Source organism: Hyaena hyaena, unplaced genomic scaffold, assembly GCF_003009895.1.
Source record: "Hyaena hyaena isolate Hyena2069 unplaced genomic scaffold, ASM300989v1 scaffold_266, whole genome shotgun sequence".
Taxonomy (NCBI): Eukaryota; Metazoa; Chordata; class Mammalia; order Carnivora; family Hyaenidae; genus Hyaena; species Hyaena hyaena.
The window spans coordinates 1389727-1416273 of NW_024080900.1; the positions used below are offsets into that span (position 1 = coordinate 1389727).

At 58.0% G+C, this 26547-nt stretch overlaps 1 protein-coding gene across 2 annotated transcripts in view; it reads right to left on the reverse strand.

Moving 5' to 3' along the window:
• Positions 1–778: 778 nt before the first annotated feature.
• The window catches only part of KLHL25 (kelch like family member 25), a 32914-nt gene continuing 7145 nt past the window's right edge, over positions 779–26547 (reverse strand). The window contains exons 2-3 of one of the 2 annotated variants that reach the window (XM_039245776.1): positions 8041–9845; positions 779–1594 (exon numbers count right to left, since the gene is read on the reverse strand). In XM_039245776.1, coding sequence (XP_039101707.1) covers positions 8065–9834 — 1770 coding nt within the window. In that variant the 5' untranslated portion in view covers positions 9835–9845 and the 3' untranslated portion in view covers positions 779–1594; positions 8041–8064. Of the gene's footprint in view, positions 1799–8040; positions 9846–26547 lie in introns of both variants that reach the window. The other variant, XM_039245775.1, reaches the window with a different exon arrangement.

The following is a 26547-nucleotide window of genomic DNA, read 5'->3' on the forward strand; positions in this document are numbered from 1 at the left end:
AAAGGAGCTGCCACCCTCCTACTTGAGCATCCGAATCAGCTCTTTATGCTGTTACAGGCCGGTGTGCACACCCCCGAGGTTCAGGGCACCCACTGCCCTGTGCCCTTGCTCCTAAGGGTTTGTGTTAGCACCACCCTACCCTCAGCCGGTGCTCCCACACAGACCAGCGCATTGAGAGTTGCCCTCAGGAAGGCAACGGATTCTGCTGCTGGAATAATCCGAGGAAAGGAAGCCCTCGCATCTGGGTGCCAGCGGGTCCCTGGGGAGGGGGTCTCCGCACCCCCCGACTCATTGAAGGGGCAGACACTGTGGTGGGGGGACGGCGAGGGCGGACGTCAAGCCCGGGCGAGTGGGGCAAAGCCCACATCTGCCCACGTCTTTTGTCCCAAGACTGGTCCCAGCACCCAGGGAAGCAAGATTTCAAGATTTTTCTCAGCTCTTTTATTAAGTTAGAAACAGAAGGAACACAACTCGGGGACACACCACTGCAAGGCCCGCTGTGCCGTGTGCAAAGTGCGCTTACCCCACCTCGGCCGCCCTGCATCCCGCGGCCCCGGTGGGCAGCCTCCCCCCGCAGAGCCGTCTCCCGGCCCCGGAGGCCAGCCTCCGCTGCGGAAGGGCCTGCGGCCTCCCGGGGACCCGGAGATGCACTCTCTGCTTCCGGCTTCTCCCCGGGCGGGCGAGCCCAGCCCCAGGCCTCTCCCGGAGACAGGCCCTCAGTCTGCACTGCGGGCAGGGCCCAGTCACGCACAGCACCTGCGTGGGATGTGGGGGCCCCGCCCTGACCGGCCAAGCGGCACCGAGCGAACGGCAGGCGGCGGGGAAGCCTTGGGTTTGGCGCAGGCCGCTTCCCACTCCGGCGGCGCCCGGCAAGGGATGATCCAGAAACCCCGATTCCAGGTGTGAGCGGACCCCTCCAGGGCCCCAGACACGGGGGACACGCTGAGGAGGGACCCAGCGGCTGGGGGCCGGGGACCACGGGCCTTGCTGCTGTCCTCCATGCCGGGGGGCTCTAGAGTGACCCTGTGGTCCCCTCTCACACCTGCTCCTGGTCTGAGAGCCCGCACGGTCATGTCAGCAGATGACAAGGCCATTGCCACCTCTTGGGGTGGGCTCCCAGGACAGGCAGGCTCTGAGGGGAAGGCGGGGTGGCCCCCGAGGGCATCCCCCCGTCTAATAGGGCTCGGGGCTCGGGGTCCCGTTGTGATGGGGCTCAAGTGTCTTCTGCACCTGGCACAGCTGGCCTGACCAGGATGGGGTGGGGAGGGGCCCGGGGGTTTCTGCTCTAAGACTGGGGTCTCGGGGTCATTTACTCAGGAAGCCCTGCAGGTGGTGTGAGGGCGCCCCAGGGGCTTCCGCCTCCATTCCCGCCCAGGCAGCGTCTGCTCTTGGTGCCGGGGGACCCTGCTTCCACGAGGCCTGAGACACCCTCCGCTGGGTGACTTTACCACCACGACAGGGAGACGGCGAGGCTGCCTGCCCGGCTCCTCTCAGCCCCCCAGGCAGGATCTGCGGATGTGTCTTTGCCCCGAGGCCGAGGGAGTCCTGGGGTCGGTCCGCGTCCCTCTGGAAGGTCCTCTCCCCTGCAGACCACCTGCAGACCAGAGAGGAAAAGGCCTCAGGCAGACACACGGGGCTCTCGAGACAGCTTCTCTTCCCTTGTCCGAAGCTCGTAGCAGCCCTGAGAATGCTGCTCCCAGAGCCGGGGGGGCCGGGCCTCCTGCGGTGGCAGACAGGGTCAGGGCCACTCTGTGGCGGCGAGGGCTGCGGCCATGGGGCGGGGAGAAACACGCGGAGTCTGCAGAGGAAGAGGGAGGGTGGGAGGGGGGCAGAGTATGAATCGAACCCACACGGTTCTATGCCAACCTGGAACAGAGTTACCATCAGAGGCCACTGTGAGGAGCTGCAGCCTCGGCTTCGAGAACAAACGGAGTTTGCCAAAGGGGGAAGCAGGCAGGAGGGACAGCGTGTGCAAAGGTCCTGAGGTGGGAATCTGGCATGTCTGAAAATGAGGAGGGAACGGCAAGGGGGTAGTCAGAGAGCAGGGGGGCAGGTAGGGGCATGCCAGCCACGTGGTTAGGAAGAACCGGGCAGCTGTGGGTGGCAGCCAGCACATTCATTCATGCCCTTGACATTCACTGTGCAGCCCATTGACCTGGGCCCTGAGATAGACTGTGGGGGCTGACAGTGGTGAATGAGGGGTGACCTTGTGGTCACCAAGCTCACACTCTAGCACTGGCTTCTCAATCAATGCAGCCTCTGCTCTGAGCTTCGTGTGGAAGCTGAGGGGACGGATCTCAGCCTCCCGGAGAGGATGAAGTGGTCTAACGCACGTGGAAGGCTCTATGTGGAATCTCCTCGAAGCAAGTGAGATAACCCAACAGCTGGCCAGCGTGGTCATCTTTAAAGCCTAACCCGCTGCGGCAGCTCAGCACCACTGTGCGTGAGCTCGTGTGGAGGTGTGGCCGTGGGCGTGTGTCAGGAAGGGATGCCCTCGGCCGGAGCCGCAGGAACAAAGGGCGCACTCGTGGCAGCAGCGGGCCGTGTTGGACAGGCAGGCCGCCTGGAGTCCTGCGCGGAGGGGCCGGGGGTTCTCCCTGATGATTTCCCGGCACCTGCTCGCTCACACACCATCTCAACACCCAACGCCACTTGCTCTGGCAGAGCCATAGGGGCCATGGCCTCAGAGGTGGCCCTGAGCAAGCAGGCACACTTGTGCCCGGGACATGGATGACGTCTGGCCAGCATGCTAACATCTCACGGTGGCCCCACAGAGGCACGGGTGAGCAGGCCCTTGGCACAGGCAGGCGGAGCCGGCTGCCCGTTCTGCCAACAGGCAAGGAGGTGAGACACTCTGCAGAACGTCCACGAGCGATGGCGCCATTCTTGGTCTTAGAGCTTTGTCCCATCTGACGCTTGTGCCTGGCGCACAGTGCGTAAGGAGTATGCGTCAGGGGCTTACATCTACTGGTCAGTCTGCACGTACTCAGCATGCAGAACTTCAGGCCAGCCCCCGGATCTGTGGGGCTTTCTTCCTTCAAGCGGGGTACGCCCCTCCCTCCCTCACTGCCAACGCGTCTAGAGGGTTGGCTTGAGCTCTGTGGGAAGTCCCCGGAAGGTCAGCACCCCCCAGGAGCTAGGCGGGGCACCCACTGCTCCCTCAGGGGGGCAGTGAAGGCCCCCACAAGTGAGAAGCTGGTCACGAGGCCTCGAGCACCCCGAGACACTCTAAGGTGGCAAACCCAAACCTCCAGGGCCTCTCTGCCCCACAGCCTCCCGACGCACGAGGCAGATGGGGCGATGTGGGGTGCTGTTCCACTGGAGGCAAGGCCCCACCGCTGCCCCCAACTAAGCCTCTAAGCCACCCACGCCACGAGACCCTGACCTGGGGAACGGGGCCCCTCTGGGCTGTCCTGAGTCCCTGAGGACGAGACGGCACCGAGAGACACCCTGAAGGCCGAGGGTACCGGGGAGCCACATTGTCTGGCTCCTGAATCCCCTCCCAGGCCACACAGCTGCCCCTGGACTGGGACAGCCAGGGGCCACCCCAGTTTTTGGCAGGGGCTTCTCTGAGGCCTAGTCTCCTCCTGTGAGAGGGGACCCTCCTCCACCTTGCAGAGACGGGGCCAGTGGTCGCCCCACACTGCCTGCACGTGACAGGCCTGTCCTGGCGAACCCCCTTCCTGCTCTCACGGTCCTGGGGGCGGCCGGAAGGCCTGCCCTGCCAACCGCGGCCAGGGAGGGCGCCACTGTCCCGGTCCCTGGTGTGTTTCAAGATGTCTGAACGCCTGCCCAGCACCTTTCTCAATGCACCAGGCCCGTCCGTGTAGATCTGTGCTCTGGGATTTCCTCCCGGTGGCAACTTCTTTGAAGGCAGGACAGAATGTGCTCAATCGGCCCTCCCGTGGCAGTGACGGAGCCCCTCGCGGGGCCCCGTGGGGGACAAATGGGCTCAGCCTTTCCCAGAGCGGGGATTGGAGGGCCCTCCGCCCCCACACCCCAAGTGGCTGGGGCCCAACAATGCCTGTGGAGAGGCGAGCTCCTGGTGGCCTGGACTCCTGCCCAGCGTGCAGGGGAGGGTCAGGGGAGGAGACAGGAGGGCGCTGTGCCTTTAAAGGGCTTGATGGGGGCAGGGGGCTCCGTGGGAGAGAAAGAGAACGTTCACGGCTGATCCTCACTTGGAGGGTGACCCAGGGTAACGCAGCCCAGGCTCCAGGGGCCTCCCGGCCGCAGCTGGCTGCCGTCACCCACATACGGAGAGCTGGCTGGGACACTGGGGCAGGTCTGGGGCTCGATCCTACCCCGGCCCCTCCTAGCCATTCATCTGATGCCAACTGCCTACACTCTCAGCCTCAGCTGCCGTCCCTGCAACGGAGCAGCTAGAACAACCCGGTGCAGACGCAGGCACCACTGAAGCCACGACTGGTGGCCGAGATGGGCAATTGAGTGCCTGGAGATGGCCAAGGGGACGTAGGTGATGGGGAGGGGAGGCACGGTGCAGGTGACCCCAGCGGGTGGCTCCTTCAGTTAGAGCCTCGCAGGATGGACAGGGGGTTAGTCCAGGCACAGGGGCTTCAGATAGGTCCCCCCCCCCCCCCGGGTCCTACCCTGCTGCCCAGAGGGAAAGCCTGCAGGACTTGTCCTCTGGGCCCGGGAGACACAGGCCTGCTCTTCCCGCCCTCCATCCCTGGGGACCGCGTTCCGCCTGGGCTCCTCGCACACTGCAGCAGGGTGCTGGGACTCGGCACCCCCACCTCCATGCTGCTGCCCCAGCCCCCCTCCCAGCCCTGCCCTGGCTCAGGACGCACCCCCCTCCCCAGCCTAGTGCTGGCAGCGACAATGATGGCTGCCACTGCAGCCCCATTTCCTGGGGAACTGGGGGAGGGCCAGGAACACCCTCACCACCAGCTTGCTGCCTTGCTGCTGTGTCACGGGCCCCTCCCCAGAGAGCCCAGTTTCCTCCCCTGCCTTTGAAGGGACCTGGAGGCCACCCCAGCGGGCCTAACGGGACAGAAGCAGGACAAGCATGAGCAGAGAGCGGGAACCCCCCAGGGTCAACCTGGGGGGCAGGGCCGCGGGAGGGGGTCTCTCAGGGCCATGAAGGACTGTAGAGAGGCTGGCTGGTGGCCCACATAAAGGAGACAGCTGGGATGCGGGACTGGAGCGGAAGCCTGAAAGTCCCTCTGCCCCTGATGCAGGTGGAGCTGGTGCAGGAGCTCGGAAACGTGCAGGCGTGCAGGCCGGAGCCACTCACAGCCTCGGCCACACAGCACGTTGCTCGGAGGGTAGGGCCCAGGCGTGGCGCTCCAGTCCCACCCGGGGGCCCAGGCGTGGCGCTCCAGTCCCACCCGGGCCCCAGGCGTCGTGCTCCAGTCTCAAGCAGGACTGGCTCCATCTGGGCAATTAGCCTCTTTGCACCCGCTTCCTCCTCCCTGAGATGGGGCTGACGACAGCATCCCCACCAGGGGCTGGGACAGAGATGAGAGAACAAAGTCCCCGCTGCACTCAGATGGGCACACACAATGTGCCTCCTGACTCTGGGCGATGGACCCTTCTAGAAGGAAGAGTTGGCCTGGGGACGTGGAGAGGCCCCCACCACCCAAACATCCCCAAACCATCATGGCCCCCATCCTTCTGCATCACTGCCTCGTGTAAGCGCGGACTCTGAACCAGCCCTTGCCTGACCTCTTCAAATACTGTGAGTAACACAGTTTTCACACCTGTATTTGAGATGGCAAGGCCAAGCTCGGGGGAGTTAGGTAATGGGGGTCAAGCAGCCTGTAAGAGCCAGAACAAGGAATGATGTGTCCTTGGAGTGGAAGAAATTCCCAGAAAGGTAAAGGGCTCGCCAAGTCCCCCGGCCAGGCCCCACCCTCTCCCACATGGGGATGAACCACTGTCCAGGTTCATAGGGAGGGGCCCTCAGGCGCCACCAGTGAGCACCCCAGAGCGCAGGAACTGGGAAAGGACAGGAGGCGCCACCATGCTCTTAAAGCTTACGCCCCAGGGGAGCCGACAACTCGGCCCCTCGGATTTTTCTCTCAAAGATGGAGGGAGAAGATTAAAACAGAACAGGACAACTCAGAAGCTCCCCCGTCCCCCAATCTAGGCTGGCCCTCAGGAGCCCAAACACCCTGGACAAAGGAGGCGTGTGCCCTGGGCCTGCCTTGCTGGCTGGCAAGTCCCCGTAGGGGCGTCAGAGGCCGGGTCGAGCGGGTCTGGCTGGGGCACCTGCTTGCGCAGAGGTGCAGTCCCAGTGAGGGCGGACCGCGCTGCTGTGGACAACCTTGGGCACGCAGGCCGGCAGCCACCACATCCCAGGGCAAATTAGGTTTCCAGTCCGGGCTGGCTCCCGAGGGGGTTTCTGTGATCTGCACTCAAGGGGGCACCTGGCCTGAGAGCCGATCTCTCTGAGCTGCCAGAGAGCTTCCAGGAGTGGGTGGGGGTGGGGGTGTCTGAGGCTTCCAGGTCAGTCTCGGAGCTGGGACTGGTCACCAGCCCTCCTGGTGAGGACAGCTGGCCTGCGCTGCAGGCAGGGCCTGGGATCTCCCACCCCAGGCCACGGCCTCTCAGAGCCCCTGGGACCCATGCCTCCCTGCCTCCCACCCACCCTGGGGTCCCCAGAACTCAGCCCTCAGGACCTGCTGCTCCTGTGTCAGGTGTGAGGGGCCCAGGAGGAGGCTTCTCCAGGGCCTGACCGAGGAGGCTGGAACCAGAACTCAGACCTTGTCCTGCGTCTACAAATCCACCAGCCCCTACTCGGGACCCCCTAATCCAACCTCAGGGCTGGCACTGCCCCTGCCCCACAGGGGCTGCAGGGAAGAGCCCACCTTGCCCCTCAGAGGCCTGTCCGGATGAGCTGGTCCTTCCCTCCACCTGACTCTGCACCTGCCCTCAGACCTTGGGCAAGTCCCTCCTTGCGTCTCCCCCCCGAGCCCCCCAAAGGGCACCTGACTGTGTCCCTTAGCCCCCTGCATCCGCTGTCAGCTTCCCCCTTGTGTGAGGCTCTCCTGTAACAAGGGCACGAAGAACCAGGGGCGGGAGCAGTACCTAGGCCACAGCCCCCTCGTTCGTCACGCCACCGCGCCGAGGCGGCCTCTCACCACCTCGAGGGACTGCCTCCACCGGGGACCTGGGCCCAGAGCTCCAGCATGCCCCTGGCCTCTTGGGCGCTCTGTCCATCGTCCCTGTTCCTCGCGGGTCCCTGGGGTGCTACTCACACATCAGATACACACTAGACTTGCCTCGTATGGGGTGTGGCGTGGGCTTTAGCATTTGTGTTGTAAAGAAGTCTGGCCTTTGTCCCTGGCTTCTGGGAGATTATCGGTCATACCCAACAGACTGTCTCTGTCTAGGGCAGGACTGGGGATGGGCAAGTCCCTGGGCCTTAGGGTCGGGGCTCTGGGTCATGCTGTACCAGCTGACCTGGATGCAGAGTAACCACGTGGGCCATCAGTCGAGCCTATGTGATGGGGCCGCGGTAAAAACTCCGGACGCCAGAGCCTGTGTGAGCCTCCCCACTGGGGAATGTCCTGTGCGTACGGTCACTCACTGATGTGGGCAGTGACACGGTCCCGACCGCACAGGGAAAGGGCTCTGCCCCATTCCTCTCCGTCCTTGGCTGATCTCAATCTGTATCCCTTCCCTGTACTAGACCATGACTGTGAACAGTAACAGTCTACAGTGTGTTCCCTGAGCCCTTCCAGTGAATGCTCGGATCCGAGAGTGACTCTGGGAAGCCCTAACCTGCCATCATGTTAGAGATGAGGATGCCGTTGTGGCCTCAACTCCACGTGGTATTGTCAGAGGACCCCCAGCGACTGCAACGTGCAGGCTATCTGAGGTGGCTGTCCCCATGTGGCAGGGGGCTGACACGCTTTGCTCAAGGTCAACTGCAAGCAAGGGGCAGAGCAAGGCTGTAGCTCCAGACCTGAGAAAGGGGCCGGAGCACCCGGCACCTGCTGCCCCATCCACCCTCCCCTGGAAGACACAGAGACCCTGACCCAGAGAGGGACGGGGCCCGGGGTGCTGGGGGCTCACCTGGCTGGGCTCTGCACGTGCTCCTCACGAGGGCAGGTGTTTCCACGTGCTGACAAAGGCAGTGGGAATGAGCGAGTAGGGCACCGTGGTGATGCAGTTCCACGTGTCCGACGTGGGGTCATAGCAGTCCAGGGTCTTACACCTTTGGGTCCCGAAGTAGCCCCCCACCACGTAGAGCTTGTTGCCCGAGGCCAGGGCGTGGCAGGACATGCGTTTGGCGGTCATGTCCCCGATCCGCGTCCACTGGTTGGTCTCGCAGTCGAAGCGGTAGGCAGAGGCGGCCGTGAACTCCGTGTCACCTCCCATGATGAAGATCTGGCTGCCCAGCACGGCGGCTGCCGTGTACCGCCAAGGCTGCGGACACTCGGCCTTGATGGTCCACCGGTTCTCCGAGGGGTCGTAGCACTGGACTTTGGACACCATGTCTCGGTGGATGCTGGTCCCCCCGAAGACAAACAGCTTCAGCTTGGCGCTCACCACCGCAGCATTGCTGACGCCGTCCCTCAGCGGGGCCACCATGGTCCACTTGTTAGCCCCGGGGTCATACTTCTCTACCTGCTTCAGGGAGACAGACGGGGAGGCCGGGAAGACACCTGCCAGGGACGTGTGTCCCCCGACCACGTAGAGGCAGTTCTCCAGCTCAGCAGAGCCGTGGCCGAAGCGGGCGATCAGCATGGGTGCCGCCTTGGACCACTCCTCGTGCATGGTGTCGTACACCCACACGTCCTTGGACACCCCGTTCTCAGAGCCCCGGCCCCCGGTCACGTAGACCTTGCAGCCGATCGCCGAGGCGCTGAACTCCTTCCGGGGGCTGGGCAGGTCCGCCTTGGGGATGATCTCCTTGGCCTTGTGGTCCACCTGGTAGATCTTGTCGCACATGAAGGTCTGGCCGCCCAGGATCAGCAGCGTGTGGCCCGCCTTGCGCGGCCGGGCGCAGGGGCTGGTGACCACCCCATCGTTCTGCAGGATCCTGGTCTTGCAGCGGAGCGCCTCGTCCACGATGAGCCGGGTGCGCTCGTCGGCCATGAGGAGCGCCTCCCCGGAGACGGCCTCCTTCAGGCAGTCGGCGGGCAGCAGGGCCAGCCGCACGCTCCGGAGGAGCTCGGGCAGATGCGCCTTGCGCCGCTCCAGGTCGTGCTTCACCCACTGCAGGATGGCCTCGAAGACCACGCGCTCATCCTCCGTCTCCAGCTCGTCGCTGGAGATGAGGTCCAGCAGGGTGTCCTTGGACAGGCTGTTGAAGTCCTCGCTCTGCCGCACCGTCTCGAAGTGCACCAGGCACATGCGCCACGAGAACTCGTACAGCCGGCGGCACTGGTGCGCGTCTGACAGCAGCATCATGCCCAGGCAGTTGGAGGGGAAGAGGTTCTTCTCCAGGAACTCGGCGGCCGCGTCGCGCACGTCGTGGAACTGCAGCATGTCGCCGGCCTCCAGCAGCGACTCGGCGTTCTCCTCGTTGATGACGATGCGCGACGAGTAGGCGAAGTCCAGCAGCAGTTCCAGCACCTCGGGGTGCAGGTTGTCCTGGAAGTTGACCGTGTCGTCCCGGCTCTCCCGCAGGCCGTGGCTGAACATGGCCTCGAAGTAGCGGCTGGAGGCGGCCAGCACGGCGCGGTGGCAGGGGAAGGCGCGGTCGCCCGCCCACAGCGTGACGTCCGTGAACATGCAGTGCTTGCGCAGGGTGTTGAGGTGGGCCAGCACGCAGTCGGGGTGGGAGGCTTTGTGGAAGAGGGTGATGTTCATGGACCCCGTGCTGCTCCGCGACTTCCGCGTCTCATGGACGCTGACCGACATGCTGAGCCGACCTGCCGGGGGGCAAGGCCACACAGGTGAGAGGGGGCCCCTGGGCAGCTCACCCTTCAGCCTCTCCCCTCTCAGCCCCGCCCCTCCCCTCCACCACGTGGCCAGCACCACATGGGTGGCAGTGGCTGGTTTAACCTCTCCCCTTCAGAAACTGATTTTGTTGTTTTGGGACCAGCTGCAGAACCGAATGCCTTTGGCCTGGAGATGAGCCACGTCTGGGTGAGTGTGAGCTGTGGCTGCCCACCCCGTGGCAGACTGCAAGAGAATGCACATGATGTCCGGGGCCACTAAGCACACAGCATTTCAGGGCGGTGCTAAGTAGCCCGTGGCCTGGCCTCATCCCACCCTTGAGCTGCCCGTTGGGGACACAGCCCTCGTGGCCTGATTCTACAGCTGGGGAAGCCAAGGCCCAGAGAAGCAAAATGGCTGCCCAAAGTGCCAGAGTCGGGATCCCCGTGTGGGCCGTCCAGGTCCAAGCCCAATCTCTACTCTCCACAGACCCGAGGAGGCTGATGCTTTCTGGGTTTTCTGTGGCAGACTGGAAACAGGAAGCCCAAGGAGCCACAGGGCCCAAGACAGAGTCCCCACCCCCGCCCATGCTCCCAGCGGGATCTGTCCTGAGCTGGGCTCCCAGCAGCACCAGCCAGAGTCCCTCAGCAACCCTGCCCTTGGGAAGTTCCCAAGAGCTGCCATTCCAGCCTCAGGGCTCAGTATAGACACACTCTCCAAATCCAGGGTCTTCAGAGGCCCCCGGACACACCGGGGATGAGCAAGGGTTTGAAGGCAAAGCTGGGCTGCTCAGTGGCTCACCTGCAAGACACCTGCTCAATTCTGGTCCCCAAACGCAAGCCACAAAAAAGGCCCAGGTGACAGTAGGGCATGCTCACTACGAACGCAATTCAGATTTGCCTTGGCGGAAGCAACTGGAACACCCGCAGCCAAATGAGCCTCCTCAGTCCCTACAGGCGACTCTAGGACCTTGGGCCACAGTGAGCACCTCACCTGCCTCCCTCCTGTGCCCTCCTCTGGCCAGGACTTGGCCCTCAGACGGCTGCTCCATGTGGCCAGACAGACACGGGCTGGTCACGCACTTGGATGTGTGGGATTCCACGGCATTTTCATTAAAGTCGACAGACAGGGGCGCCCGGGTGGCTCAGTTGATTAAGCATCTGACTTTTGATTTCAGCTCAGGTCACAATCTCATGGTTTGGGGAGTTCGAACGCTATGTGCAGAAACTGCTTGGGATTTTTTTTCTCTCTCTCTGTCCCTCCTCTACTCGTGCTCTCTTCATCTTTCTCAAAATAAGTAAATAAAAGTTTAGAAATATTAAAAGAACTTTTTTTAATGTTTACTCATTTGTGAGAGAGAGACAGAGAGTGAGCAGGAGAAGGGCAGAGAGAGAGGGAGACACAGGATCTGAAGCAGGCTCCAGGCTCTGAGCTGTCAGCACAGAGCCCGACTCGGGGCTTAAACCCACGAATCATGAGATGATGACCTGAGCTGATGTCAGACGCTTAACCGACTGAGCCACCCAGGTGCCCCAAAGCTTAAAAAAAGTATCTTAAAAAACCAAACCTCATCTTTTCTCCTTTTTAATTTTCAAAAGTATATACTTCTCCCAACCCCCACTCCAAGTCAATTTTCTGCTTAAGTAATAATCTGGTAAGGGAAGGAAGTGATTTCATGCTTCAGTGAAATTGTAAATTAGTGTCCAAGTGCAGTGCTGTCTCTCCCGTTCACTCCTCCCCTGGCAGAGAACCAGGAGAACCACAAATTGACGTGATCCGAGCTGCCTGGGCAAAGCCCCTGCTCCCTGGGCTGGGGCTGGGGCTGGCCTGCTGTTCTGGCCCCCAAATTCCAGGCAGACCTTGAGTCGGTGACCCGCCAGGGACACCGCTGTGCACACCAGCCACTGCAGCCACGGGGCTCGGCGGTCATGCGCTCAGCCCACAGGGTGGGGGGTGCAGCCTGCACGAGAGGAAGAGAGGTGGGCGCAGGCCCAGGCTGGACAGCGTAGCTCCTGTTCAACCACCGTCCTGGGCCACCCCTTCCCTGTAGCAGGGATTCCTCTTCTATAAAACTAAGTCCCTGTCATGCTTGGGCCTCAGGGGTACTCAGCTCTTGGCAAGTACTGACGCAGCATGACCTCTGAGCCTGGCCCTGGGGCTGCATGGCACCGGGATCGGGAGGCCTCAGTGGCTTGGCCCCCAGAGGCTTTCCTGGCAGCTCGGCACTTACCCCAGATCTGAATTCCAGACCCTGCGACACGTTTCCCCAGATCTTGCTCACAGACACCTCCAAATGTGGACGTTCATCGAGTGACTCTATCCATCCTGTCCCCACTGTGTCTGGGCTGACGATGGCCTTTGACCTGTGCACCACGCTGGGGGTGCGGCCCCCAGGACTCCAATTCAGGGGTTCCGGTAGAGACTCCCTACGGAGGGGATTAAGGATGGGCCAAAGCAGGGCTCAAAGAACGAGAAAGCATCAAAAGTCAGGGCCAACACGAACAGAGCAATCACGTTTGCCCTGAGAATGAGGTCGAGTGGTGACCTCTCCAAGGCCAATGCTGAGTGGGCAGCCCAGGGCCCCAGCGTTGACTGACGTCTTGCTTAGCACCCAGATGCCTGCCTGCTGATGCAAATGCCCTAAACAGGCCAGGAGCCAGGGATGGGCGGATGCACCCAAGCCGGTTCCCACCCCCAGATGGCGGCCTGTCTGGGCACCTCCGTGCCGAGGGCAGAGGCACCTGCCTGGCCGTTTCCTCAGATTGTCCCACCCCCTTGTGAGCAGTGCCAGCCTCTGAGCCAACCTTCCGGAGACAGCAGCCGTCAGTCATGCACGGACTTGCCCCAGACCATGAGGTGATGTCCCAGAAGCATTGTGATTCCCGGAGGTGAAGGGTCTCATCACCAGTTTACAGATGAGGATGCTGAGGCTCAGACACAGGAAGGGAGTCATGTGAGCTGCAAACCTGCACCCAGGCCCCTGGGTTCCCAGGGCTGCACCTCCACTCCAGGCTGGCTGGCGTGGGAGGACGGGCCTAAGACCCAGGGGCCCTGGGTGCTCCCTGCCCTGTGTCTGGCTCCTCACCTCAACCACACAATATCTGGAAGAGGGCCACCTCAACCATAACGTGTCCAGGAGAGCCCTCAGCTTTCCTCCAAACCCGCTGCTCCCCAGCCCAGGCCAACGGGAAATGGCACCTTACTCAGGCCAAATATGCCAAGGGCCCTCGTCCCTCCCTAGCACCAGCGCTCGGCCCTGAGCAAGTCCTGTGGCTCCTAAGTGAGTCCCTGAGTCTGACCCTTCTCCCCACCCCCATCCTTCCCTTGACCGCTGGAAACCCCCGACTGCCTTCTGCTTCTGCCTCTGTGATCTGTCACTCCATCCAGAGACCAAAGTGACGGTCCCATCACACCTAGCTCAAAACCCTCCAGGGCTGTCCCAGCGCCCTCAGTGAATCCTGTTGTCACTGTGGTGGCCAGGTCTCACGTGAGTTGACCCCTCCTCACTGGCTACCCCTGTCATCACATGCTGCCACTTCCCAACCCGCTTGCCCCCTTGAGCCACACCGGACTTCTTACTGGGCCTCTGGACCTTTTCACAGGCCGCTCCTTGGGCTGGAATGCTCCCCTGCCTGTCTCCAGGCTCACTCTGTCACCTGTGACCTGACCACCTTGCTGAGGTCACCTCCTCTCCACACCTCACCCCCTTCTGCCTTCCTCACAGCACCCACCACTACGTAACATTATGCATTTGTCTCCCGTCTCCCCAACCTGCTCAAGGTGGGGACCATGGGTGGGGCTAACTGATGTGACCCCAATACACAGTGGGACCTGGCACAGAGCGGCCACTCGATGCGACTGAATGAACCTGCTGGCCCCTGCCTTTTGACGAAGCCTGGAGACACATACCGTGCACGAACCCCCTTCACCTGACGTCTGCTGGAGCGCTCACTCAGCCGCCTCAGAGAAGACGAGGGCTGGGCTGGAGAAGGTGCTCGAGGGGGCCGCCACGAGGGACACGCACGGTGGACACTCACAGCCTCACTCGGGTCAGCACTGTATACCTGTTCCCTCTGGTTCAGATGTGGACCCCAAGGCTGGGCACCTGGGCCCAGCTGGCCAAAGCAGTGCGTCACCGGGCCCTGGGGCTGCCTGAGCGCGGGGCCCAGTTGGTGTGCTGTCCTCCCGGCCACCACGATGGGCCAAGCCAACTCTTGTGTGCGACATTACCAGAACTGCGGGGAAGGAAGCAGGTGCCGACAGCGCTGGAACAGGGCAGGGGAGGGAGTGGTCGGAGGCCATGCCACCCAGGACGGGAGCTGCACAGAGAAAGCAGAGCCCGCAGCCAGGCTGCCTTCCTTCCTGTCTGGAGGCGTTTCTGTCCCTTGTCACCTAGAGTCTCAACCAGTACAAGCATTCACTGCACATCAGGTCCCGGGGATCAGGGGCTGCTCTCGCTGCTATGGGGTCTTCTACCCTCTCTACCTGCGGGAGCCCACCCCGCACACCGACAACAGGCTGTAGGAGGTAGTTTGCCATGTTCACTACCAGCCCCACGCAGGGCGGGGGATACGCAGAGTGTAGGACCCAGGCTCCCGGTCCGTGGCAGGGGTGGGGTGGGGTGGGGTGGGCGTCCCAGTGTGTGCACCCGAAAGCATGTCTGCCCAGCACCCCTCGGCTCCCTGGCTCGGAGGCCATGATAAATCAGACGCTGTCACGCTGTGCGTGTCACAGAACTATTCCAATTAGCTAAGCTCGTCCCGGGCTTTGATGGATTTAAGGCGCGTGAAGTAAAAGCCACGCCCCAGAGAGCGACTCCTCATCCTGCGAAGAGGTAGTGCTCCGCCTCAGGCCACACCTCTGCTCCCCATGCTGCGTCCACGCCTGCACGGAAGCAGTTAACACATGGTCTACATGATGTTCCAAAGACCCCAGCGACAGGGCGCGGAAGGCCCCGTTTGCAGAGAAAAATGCACCGCGGGAGATCAGGGCTGCTGGTCACTGTCCAGCAAATCTCCATCTGGCTGCAGCCCCCACCCCCTCCCCGCTTCCCCCCACCAGCCAGGAGACCGCGTTCCTCACAACCAGGATGTCGACCCTACTGTTCTTCGCCCAAGGCCAGAGGGAGCGGGAGAGGCCAGGGCCCCGCTGGTGGGTTGCAGGTGATGTGGTTCCGACTCACTCCGAGCAATTCCCACGTGCCGTGCACTGGGCACGGACGTCAGTGATGACAGCGACGATCCTGTCCCCGCGGGGCTGCAGTGTGGGGCAGGGAGACAGACCAGCAGCGAGGAAACAGAACTGCAGCGACTTACAGTGACAAGAAGATGGTGGGGTCACTTAGGCCCCTGTGACGAGGGACATGGGAGTGAAGCTTAACCAACGAGCCAGGCTCTGACGACAGGGGAAACGAAGGTTCCAGGCGGAAGGGCGGCGAACACAAAGGCAGGGCAGAAACAAGGTTGGCCCATTTAGGGACGAGAATGGCCAGGCTGACAGGCAGGGGCACAGTCACGTGGGGCTGAGGGACGACTAAAGATGCCCACAAGCTATGACACGGCTCCCACAGACAGGCGGGCTCTACGTCCCCTCCTTTTGACTCTGAGCAGATCTGTGACTGACCAAATGGAGCCGGAGAGACCCTGCGCCCCTTTCTGAGCCCAGACCCTCACGCACCGGCAGCTTCCTCCCCTGCAGTGCCCACCCCAGGGGAAGCCTGGCGACGTGAGGCCTGACCACACCGCGGGGAGAACGGCGGCCCAGCCACCTTCTCCCCTGGGGGCCCAGATGCCAGACACGTGAGTGAGGAAGTCACCTCGGACAGCCCAGCCGCAGCAGGTGGGCCCCCGCCAGCAAGTCGGAACACCAGACCCCAGTGACTGCAAAGGTCACACATCACCCAACCTCAAAACCCAAGATAAATCCTGACTGAGCAACTGCTGGATGCCAGGCAATGCCGCAGCCCAAACCCAGTCTAGATGGCGGCCCTCACTCTTGGGCTGCACAACAGACACACTTAAAGGCAAGGCCAAGGTGCGAGAGAGGCGGGTGAGGGCCAGGGGCAGGGAAGGAGGCAAGTGATCTGCAGACGCTTCTCCGGTGGCGTTCTGCCCACGCCGTACTGACAGCCATGACAAAGTGGCCTGGAGGTAAAACCAAGGCTCCTCACAGACAGCAGACAGAACGGGGCCCCTCAAGACCACACAGCCGTGACTGTGTGGCATTGGGAAGGTTCATTGGTCTCTCTGGGTCTGCTTCAACCACAGAGTGACACTAAAAACCGGTGACAAACGAGACAATACGCGGCATGCATTTCGAGTGGCCTGGGCCCCATCACGCTCGTGCGGCCAGCTGTGCCGGTACCGTTGCTGTTATCACCACGTCCACCAAACAAAGAGCAGAGCAGACACTCTGGATCCTGACTCCATCCCTACCCTACGCTTTCTAGTTTGTGTTTTTGTTGTTGTTGTTGTTGTTGTTTTAAGTAAGCTCTATGCCCAACGTGGGGTGTGAATTCACGACCCCGAGATCGAGAGCGGCTCGCTCCACCGACAGCCAGCCAAGTGCCCCTCCACTCTGCTTTGAATACGGCAATGTTCACTGTCAATTCCTTTTTAAGTTGTCTGATTCTTTAAAATCATTATGTGATATTTTTGTGATCAGAAAAAACATTAAAGGTTTTTGCCAAGCCTGCGGGATCTGGCTGTGCCCTAGAACTGTGAAAAGGAAGGAGTTAAATGCTATTAAATACCACATAAGCCCAGTGCTGTGTGATTCAACACCCCTTCCCAGGCGGGATCTCAGGGCTCGCCCCACCCCCACGTCTGGGGGATCCAAGCACCTCGGAGAGCCTGCAGGGTGTGGGGGTATCCTTCTTCCTCTTGTCAAGTGGAAAGCAAACTAAGCACCCTTACAGAGCACACAAGTCTAATTATTAATTGAAAGCAGAATCAGTGCAACCAGGGTAACTGAATCAGAGGGGCAGATCATTCTAGATACAGTGCATTATCACACAAAGGGTCCTTTCCCTAAATGCCTCTGCCTTTCAATGGTCCTTTCTTTAAATAAAATAATAATAAAACTTCACATACATTAAAAAATTGTATGTACCCTTATTATTTTTATTTATTTAAAATTTTTTTGCTTATTTTTTGAGCGAGCGAGGACTCAAATGGGGGAGGGGAGATGGGGGGAGAGAAATCCCGAGAAGACCCCGTGCTGTCAGCACAGACCCTGTACCCATGAACTGTGAGATCATGATCTGAGCCAAAATCAAGAGTCGGATGCTTAACTAAATGAACCCCAGGCGCCCTGTACATACCCTGTTTTTAATTAAAAATGCAAAGGACTAGAATTACTTGTATTTTTGTGTGTGTATTTATTTCGATTTTGTTTTCCATCTCTTCATTGTGAAATATTCCAATCCTGCAGTAAAGTCATGATAATTGTGTAACACATGCCTTCTGCTCAATGTGGTTAGTTGGCTGGATGCAACGTTGCCCCACGCCAGCCCACAGCCTCACCCCGTCCCTCCTGCAGGGGAACAGGTTGGCTATAAGGGTGGTTCTAGAACAGAGCCTGGCTCAGGGAAGGGGAGAGGGTGTTGCTTCACACAGCACTTGGTAACAAGTGAGGTTCCTCTTTAGGCAGCACCAAAATGACTCTGCATCGGACGGCTGCCCATGAAAGGGGGAGAGCAGGTCCGCTCGCCCGTGAGCTCACCTCCACAGGGCAGAATTCCAACTGCCTTCCATCCCTCTCACGGGGCACAACCTGGTTCTCGCTCGCCATCTGAGGTCACGATCATCAGTGCCACAGTACCCCCCTCAACGTGCTCGGCTCCTACATGCCCCGTGGTGGGCAGTTACTCCTAAGGCCCACCCGTCCGCCAGGAAGGGGAAGGGAGTCCCGGGAGACCCGAAGGGGTGGGCCACGGCTTCAGCGCCTTCTCCACATGCCCCGGCCTTCTTGCTCAGTGCACCTCCACGTTCCGCACACTCGAGAAAGGGCAGCATCTTCAGCGCCCGTGACTGGTAGCCGAGTTCCAGCCTGCTGCAGCCTCTGCTGGCCGGGAAGCCATGCTATTAGTACACATTGACAGATGCTACCGAAAGGGATGCCAACGTCGCTAGTGTGGAAACACGGCTCTGGGGAAGGGTTCGAGGTTGCACTGCGCTGGCCTACCCAGGGGAGCAGGCTCCTCCCAAAGGAGGCACAGGACAGAAGGTTAAGGGGTCAAGGCTGAGCAACCCTCCTGGGCGGTGAAGCAACACTTGTTGCAAAGAGTGAGTAGAGAGTTCTGGTCAGGACGGGAGCCAGACCAAACTCGTGACCAAGAGGGGCCTCTGCCGCACTGGGCATCACCCGTAGAAGGTGCGGTCCCCACAACCACACCCGGCGTGATGAGGCCTGTCCGCTCTAACCAGGATGAACCAGGTTCTGCCGCACCAACAAACACCCCAAATCTCAGGGGCTTCGGAGGACAGAGATTTCTCTCTGGCTCACACCACATGCATCATGGTTCGGGGGTGGTGGGGACGGTGTGAGGAGTGTCCTGGTCATCACTGTCAGCCCCAGGGACCCAGACGACAGAGCAGCACCCTGTCACCGGTCAGCAAGTGACAGGGAAGAGACAGAGTGCTCTGGAACTCTGATCATGGCCTGGAAGACACACATCACTTCTGCTCCCATCTCATTGGCCCAAACCAGGCACACGGCTTCGCTGGCCCTCGAGGGCCAGAGGCGCCATCCCGCCACCTGCCCCACTATTTCGGTAATCTGCACGTGGGAACGGTAGCTCCAAGATCAATGCCAGTGATGGTACTACCAGTACTAAGTTGCAGTTACCGAGGACTTGCCACACAGCCGGCGCTGTTCCCAGTGGTTTCTGCATAAATGCGTGCAGCGCTCCTCACAGCCTTGCGGACAACTGTCACCTGCACCCCACAGGCGGCACGCTGTGCTCTGTGAGCCCAACGTCGCAAGCTGCTTGTGACCCAGATCCCTATGGTTCTTTCCCACACACCAAAGGGACAGAAGAGAGGGTGTGGGGCCACAGCCACTGGACGCCCTCGCCCGTATCCCCCTTGGAATCTGTGCACCCGGGGCAGTGCCACCTCGAGGAGAAGGCAGGCTCCGAGCTGCGAGCTGTCCGACGTGGGTAATGAATCTACTCTCCTGTGCGTGGCGAAGGGTCCTCGTGAGAAAGCGGCCTTGAGGGTCATTTTCCACGTCCCGTTCTGATGAGGACACCCGGCTGAGCAAGGCCATCTCAGGGAAAGGATCTAACCGTCTCCCACGCCCTGTCCAGCTGCTCAAAGACAATGTCACAATTTTGTCAGCTCCTCACTGGCAAGGTTTTGTTCTTTAAGAGAAGCCATCTTGCCAGGGAGGAGCGAACCCTCGAGAGGGGCTGTCGGGCCCCATGTCCAACCCACAGCAGCCACGGCCACAGGTGCTCAGCACCCTGAGCTCTGCCCAGAGCCCTGCCGTCTCGGTGTGAGCTCTGTGGACCAAGTTACACGGGCCAAGGGGCACCCCCAGGAGCTCAATCATTTTTACTGAAAAGACAATGTAAGAGTGAAAAGCACAAGATACAAAAGAGGCAAATCCCCTTGGAATTTCAACCCTGAACATAGCCATTTCCATGAGGGGGAGGGAGAGGGTGGCTGGGGACACTGCCCTACAGGACAAAACCTTGTTCTGGGAGGGGGGGGGTGGAAAAGACCGTGTTCTTTTTATATGCAAAGCACAGATATACACACAGCACACAGATTTAGAGTATATCTGGTATTAACGTTTATGGGAGAGTAGACAGAAATCGGGTGGGGGAGGGAAGGTGGTAAGGAACACTGTAGACAGAATAACTATTTTCATGTTGGCTCATTTTCCCCCTTTATCTCCAAACAAACATTTTACATTGTTGCAGTTACAGAATGCTATTTTACATTGTTTTTACCTATTTACATAGTTTCCATAGTCCTTTCCTTCACTCACTGTTGAACAAAGGTGGATTGAGCGTCCATCCATGGGGTGCAGGTCCTGGGGACTCCCCAACTCCCTCATGAAAGGGACCAGTGCCTCTGTGGTCATCACACGTACCTTTCAGTGTCTGTGACATGCAGAAGCACCATGACTTAGGAAGTCATTCATCCACAGTTCTATCAAACAAATCACGTCTTTGCTTATGTTGAATTACTGGTATTCTCTTGAGATACAATCTTGGGAGAAGAATGACAGATGTTTGATGTCACACTGTCCTAAAAGTTCTGCTTGTCAGGCTTAAACCACCCCTGCAACAAAGGGGCTTCTTTCAGCTAAGGGGGGAGGGTGGGTGGTGGAGACACCTCCAAATTCACCAGGGCAGGGCAGACAGAAGCCACCACTTGGCTTCTGCCACATCCTGCCCCCGCCCCTAGCTCAGTGGGGCCGTCGGGACAGTCTCTGGCCCCCAAAGCTGGGAGTCTGCAGGTGCGGCTGTGGGCTCCAGCTGGGATCAGGGCCAGTGTAATGGACACCACTGCTCTAATCAGAGAGGGGACAGAGCACTCGGCACTCAGGCTCACCCATCTGTTGAAACAACTTGTTTCCTTTCATTTATCCAGAGCGAGGCAGAGAGAAACAAAGGGGCAGAAGAGAACATCCCCTCCAAAGCAAACATTGCATCATGATCCTGGCTCCTCCTTTCTTGAGAAAGACTGGCCTGGCCCTTGGCAAGTGGGGGCTGGGGACCCGAAGGGAGGAGTCTCTTTTCTTGTCTGGTCCCCTGAAAGGTTCGCAGAGCCCCACAGATGGGGCCGTTAAAAGCACTCTGGCCTAGATATCGCTTTCAACGAGCCACCTGGAGCCTTGGAGGAAAATGAACATGCAGCATCCGACAGGAAAATAAAAGAACCACCAAGAGTAAACCGCTAGCTGTTTCCTGGTGTGGCTCCTTCTCCCTGCTCATTCTTTTCCAGGCTGCAGTGTTGATGTGCAACCGGAATCTGAATGCTCAATTCCTAAAGCCCAGGACACAGCTCTCTGCTTTCTCTTTCCGTCGAGAGCAAGGGAGTGCAGCTGGAGAGCAATTCGGAATGACAGCCGCAGGTGCCCTCTGCCCCACATTTCCACTCCCGGAACCTCACTCTCAGTCATACTTGCACGTGGGGTTTTGGCTGCAAGCCGAAGGCTGGAAACAACCTCAATATTCATAAATAAGAGTCCTAGTCAAATACACTTTGGTTCCTTCATCGAGTGGAATACTATGCAACCAAATACATATTTTTAGAACTTTTTATTATTTTTAAAATGTTTATTTATTTTAGAGAGAGACAGACAGAGACAAAGCATGAGCAGAGGAGGGGCAGAGAGAGAGGGAGACAGAATCTGAAGCAGGCTCTGGGTTCTGAGCTGTCAGCACAGAGCCTGACGTGGGGCTCAAACTCACAAACTGTGAGATCATGACCTGAGCCAAAGTCAGATGCTCAACTGACTGAGCCACCCAGGTGCCCCCAAATACATATATTTGGGTTCCATGCTTACAGGAGAAGTGCTTTGGGTAGGATGCTATCTTTTATGTAAGAAACCAGACTGCCTAGGGGCGCACACACAGAGACATGCTATACACACACCCACGTATATGTGCACAGACTCTCTCCGGCAGGCTGTGTAAGAAACAGGTTGACGTTAGTGCACTGGGGAGAACAGGGGAAACCCCACATCCCTCTGAACCTGTTGAATTCCGAGCCAGATACCGTATCACTTTTTCCAAACCCTGCCATGCATGAGCCTTTGTGCTAGGTGCTTTAAATGCATTCTTTTACTTAATCCTTAAGACACCTCTTCAAGGTCCCAGTTGTACAAGAACCTTCCTGGCCACAAATGCTGTGTGTAGCAGAGCGGAACAGCGTATTTTAAATGAAAACCCCTGATTTCTCAAGCACCCCTGTGGCACTTAGCAAACCCGCATCATCCTTCCTGGGCTTCAGGAAAGGAGGAAGCGTGTGGGCTAAGTACCACCAGAAAGGTGCTGGCTGCAGAGGCCAACAGATGACCTGGGGACACAGCAGGCCTGTGTCATAGGCTCTCTCTTGGGCATCTGCCTTCCTCACTGCCTGGAGAACAGCCACCTCGGTCTGGGGCCTCCCATCTGGCTGGGAGGCTGACACTGCCATGTCCGAGCTGTGAGACCTGTGCCTGGTATTCAAATGCTCAGTGCCTTTGCTTCCACATTTGTAAAATGGACGTGAATATAATCACGCAGGCCTCACAGGATTGCCAAGGGGACTAAAGGGGGAAAATCAGTACTGAGAGCTGGGCTCAGGTCCTGGTCCTCAGTTCCCGGTTTATGGGTGCATCAGGCAGCACACTGCTTTCAAGCGGTTAGGTCTCAGAATCTTTCTACAAGTTAAAAATGACTGACGACCCTAAGGGGCTTTTCTTTATGTGGTTTTGCCTCTTGACATTTATCAAAATTAAATTTTAAATGTTTTAAAATTAAAACTGGGAAAAATTTTTAAATGTGTATTTGTTAACTGAAAAACAATAGGGGCACGTGGGTGGCTCAGTTGGTTAGGCTACCAACTTCGGCTCAGGTCACGATCTCATGTTTCATGAGTTTGAGCCCCGCATCGGCCTCTGTGCTGACAGCTCAGAGCCTGGAGTCTGCTTCAGATTCTGTGTCTCCCTCTCTCTCTCTGCCTCTCCCCCACTCATGCTCTTTCTCTCTCTCCTTCTCAAAAATGAACATCAAAAAAATTAAAAAACAGCAATAAACCCATTATGTATTAACATAAAAACTGTTTTTCATAAATCTATTTTCAAAAAAGTGTTTTCTTCTATTTTTTAATTGAGAATACTGACTGGATCACTGCATCCACATTGTTTCCTAGGAAACATTTTCACTGAAGAATGTGCAGAAAATCCAGCCTCACAGGGACAGGTGGTCAGAAAAGGAAGGAGACTGTAAGAGCCTTTTCAGATAATTTAGGATACTCTTCTTTGATACCACACCAAGGCCTGACGAGCGGTAGCTTCTTAGAGGCTCACTGCAGTAAAGAACCTGACCCTGAGTCAGCGAACTTTTGTACTGTGTGACATTCCGACCTCCTGGTCCATCCTGCCCTCTGAATGGACTGTTCACCCCTGCACGGTTTGGTAATACGGTGCAATGGTCATTGGGAAAACATCAGCTCACTAAGCTACGCTCTCCGAATCCACGGAAAAAGCAAAGCACGCTTTGGCACCTCCAGGAAAACAGTTTTCACCTTGCGGACCCGAAAAGAGGCTCAAGGGTCCTCCCCACCACACTTTGAGAACACTGGGTTAGCAGAATTCCCTTACCCTCCACATTAGCCGTGTTTTCGGTAAGAACTCAGAGGAGAATTTCTGTGGAGAGTATGGGGTGGCTGACAGCAGGGTCACTTGTCCCTCTGGGTCTCAGTCGCCTCCCGGGCCCGCACGGAGGAGCAGTCCCAGGGGCCGGCGCCCTCTAACCCACGGCTGGAAGGCCTCCCCACCTGCTCTGCCCCTCCCTTCACTACCAGCCACTTTCTTCTTACCACAGGACCCCCTCGCCTTCCCCCAGAATCACAGATCTGGGTACTCGGTACTGGGCAGGGCCTCAGACAGCAAACGACAGGGGCCACGCATGGGCTGCTGCCCTTGGGCCGTGCAGCTGATAGTTCCTGGTCTCCTGAAATTACAGATGTGTGTATTTATAGCCAAATACACGGGTGCTCAGAAAAGGCGGCTCACTCATATATACATTTTTAGCACATCGTTTGGCCACCAAGTTCTACTGAATCTTCCTTCCCGGTCCATTGTGTCACCAGTCCGTGCTGGAGACAAGGTGAGGCCTTCACCATGGCAGGCTGGGCTCCGAGAGGCCCCTGTCCCCAGGCGCTCCCACCTGCAGCGATCTGAGGCCAAATGCTTTGCTCCTGACCACCAATCTTTCCTGCTCAAAACCCTCCGTGAGACTTGGGCATCGAAGCCATGTGCAGCCCATCTCCACCTCCAGCTTCACCACCACCCCGACCCAGCCCGTCTCCCTGCCCCATGCAGATACAGGCTGGCCCTTCCAGCTCTCCCGAAAAGTCTCAACTCCTCCGTGAAACCTCACGTCACTGTCACACCCTCCTCTGCTCTTGCCAGCTGGGGTGGAGAGGGACTGCACATACACGATGCTCAAAATATTCACGGCACAAGTAATCTGAGTACCCACTATGTGCAGGGCCCTGTACCGTGTAGCGGGGATGTGGCCGTGAGTAAATGCACATTTTCGTCGTTCCCTGCAGCGGACATTCTGATACCTCTTGATCCTTTCCTACAGCACTGTGACACTTCTTGTCCAGCACTATTTATTGTTTCAGGTCATTGTGTATTGTGCCCTTATTTTAAGTTCCAATTCCTCCAGGGCAGTATTCTGTGTCATCTCTGCTGCCTCGAATATATGCGGTGCTCAATAAATACTGCCGAGTGGAAGGAAAGTGGACTAACCACAGTATCCACTGGAATAAGAATCAGAAAGATGCAAACATCTGTCAAACCCAGGTGAGATGTTCCAGATGCTATATTAACTTGTAGTATGGTTGACAGCTTCCATACTTAAATATGTTAAGTGCTACGTGGGAAAGAGCTCTGTCCTGCCCTCAACCCTGCCCTGGATGGTGTCCCATAATTGTAGGAATCAAACTGGAGATGCTAATGAGGTGGTGAGGCCTCTGGTTGCAAAGCCCAGTCCTGTTGTCTGTATCTCACATGCTTATTATGTTCTATGAGCCTCTGTTTTCTCATCTGGAAAATGGGGATGTCAGTCTGTGAATGTACTATCCTGGGATTAAAGGAGAGAATCCATCTGCCTCAGTCTCTCAAAAATAAATAAACATTAAAAAAAATTAAATTAAAAGAAAAAAAAAACAAGAGGGTGCCTGGGTGGCTCAGTCAGTTAAGTATCCAACGTTGGCTCAGGTCACGATCTCGCGGTTTGTGGGGTAGAGCGCTGCATCAGGCTCTGTGCTGATGGCTCAGAGCCTGGAGCCTGCTTCAGATTCTGTGTCTCTCCTCTTTCTCTGCCCCTTTCCTGCTTGCGCTGTCTCTCTCTCTCTCTCAGAAATAAACATTAAAAAAATTTTTTTAAGAAAAGGAGAGAATCCAGGTAAAGAGCTTAGCACAACAGGGCACACGAAATTCACTCAGCTCATGAGAACTGCTCTTCTTAATATTGTCCTTGCAGACCCGGGTGGCATGAGCCCTGTGGCGAAGATGGCTGGGCCCCTGATCTACACCCCTGGCCTTGCTCCTGCAACCTACATCGCATGCATGCCATGTCACCCATGTGGCAAAGGAATCTGCAGATATAATTAATGATGTTACGAACTAATCAGGTGACCTAGAAACAGAGAGGTTATCTGGGTGGGCCTGAACAAATCACAGGAGCCCTTTACAGCAGAATCTTCTCCGGGTGATCACAGACGTGAATGCCAGAGATGTGAAGCAGGAAAGAATCTGACGCCCCACTTTGGGCTTGGAGATGGAAGGGTCCATGTGGCATAAAACGTGGCAGCCTCTGGGAGCCAAGATCAGCATCCAGATGACATCCAGAGAGGACAGGGGACCTTAGTCCTACAACCACTGAGAAATCGATTGTGCCAACAACCTGAATGGCCAGGAAGCAGCTTCTCCCCCAGGGCCTCAGGATAAGAGCTCAGTCAATACCCTGACCTTGGACTTATGGTTCAAGACCCCAAGCAGAGAACCCAGTCCAGCCAGCTCCGGCTTCTGCCCTATAAAACTATGAGCTAGTAAGTACAGCCTAAGCCACTAAGTTTGTGGTGATCTGTTATGCGGCAAGAGAACCTAATATAAGGCCAGCTTGGCCTTTAACCATAATGCACATGGAGGAAAAGCACAGCAGGTGCTTGTCCAAAGGGTTCGGGGACCACTTGCACCTTCTGTCTCCTTAATCGTTGCCATGTGTGATGCTTGAGAGTCAGGACTGTCTTACTCATTTCCACCCCTAGCATTTAGCAGTGCAGGTACTGTATAGTAGGCTGTCAGTAACTTCACTGGACAAAAGTTCACCTTCCACAGCCATCAGGGAGAGAATGGCTTAGCTGGTTAGCTTCAGTCCCACGACCAGCCAATTATAAGGTGTTGGGGTGCAGTTATCCGGGTAAAACCCAGCAAAGGCCTCTTTTTTGCCTAGAGGAGAAGTCCAGACCCTGCAAGGAGTCCGGAGGAAGCCACTCAGCAACTCAGGGAGGTACGTGTCCACGTGCAAAGTGTCTTGTTTAGCAAAGTGTCTTGTTTACACGCCAACCGACCGTGCCGTGGTTTCTGCCTCAGCCTGCAGCAGCTGGCCAACCAAACCCTCACATTTTGCTTGTAATTGTACCTTCCAGTAAAAAGTCCGAGTTGGAGTGGTAAAAATAGCAACTACAACTTCCTGCAGCACCGATATACCAGTCCATCTCAGTGCCGGAAAGGCAACCTGGGGTCTGAGCTCACTCCAGCTCCATGAAGCGCCCACAGGCTGGGCTCAGGACAGCCGTGGGTGGGACCCGGCAAGGCAGCGCCCTGTGCCCCTGACCCTGTAGACCACCCTCAGATCAGTTCCCCAGATGCTCCCCTCACCCCTTCCTGAAAAACCCAACCCTCAGAATCAGAGGAGGTCTGAGAAATATAAAAAGTTGTCTGCCACTCAGGCTCCCC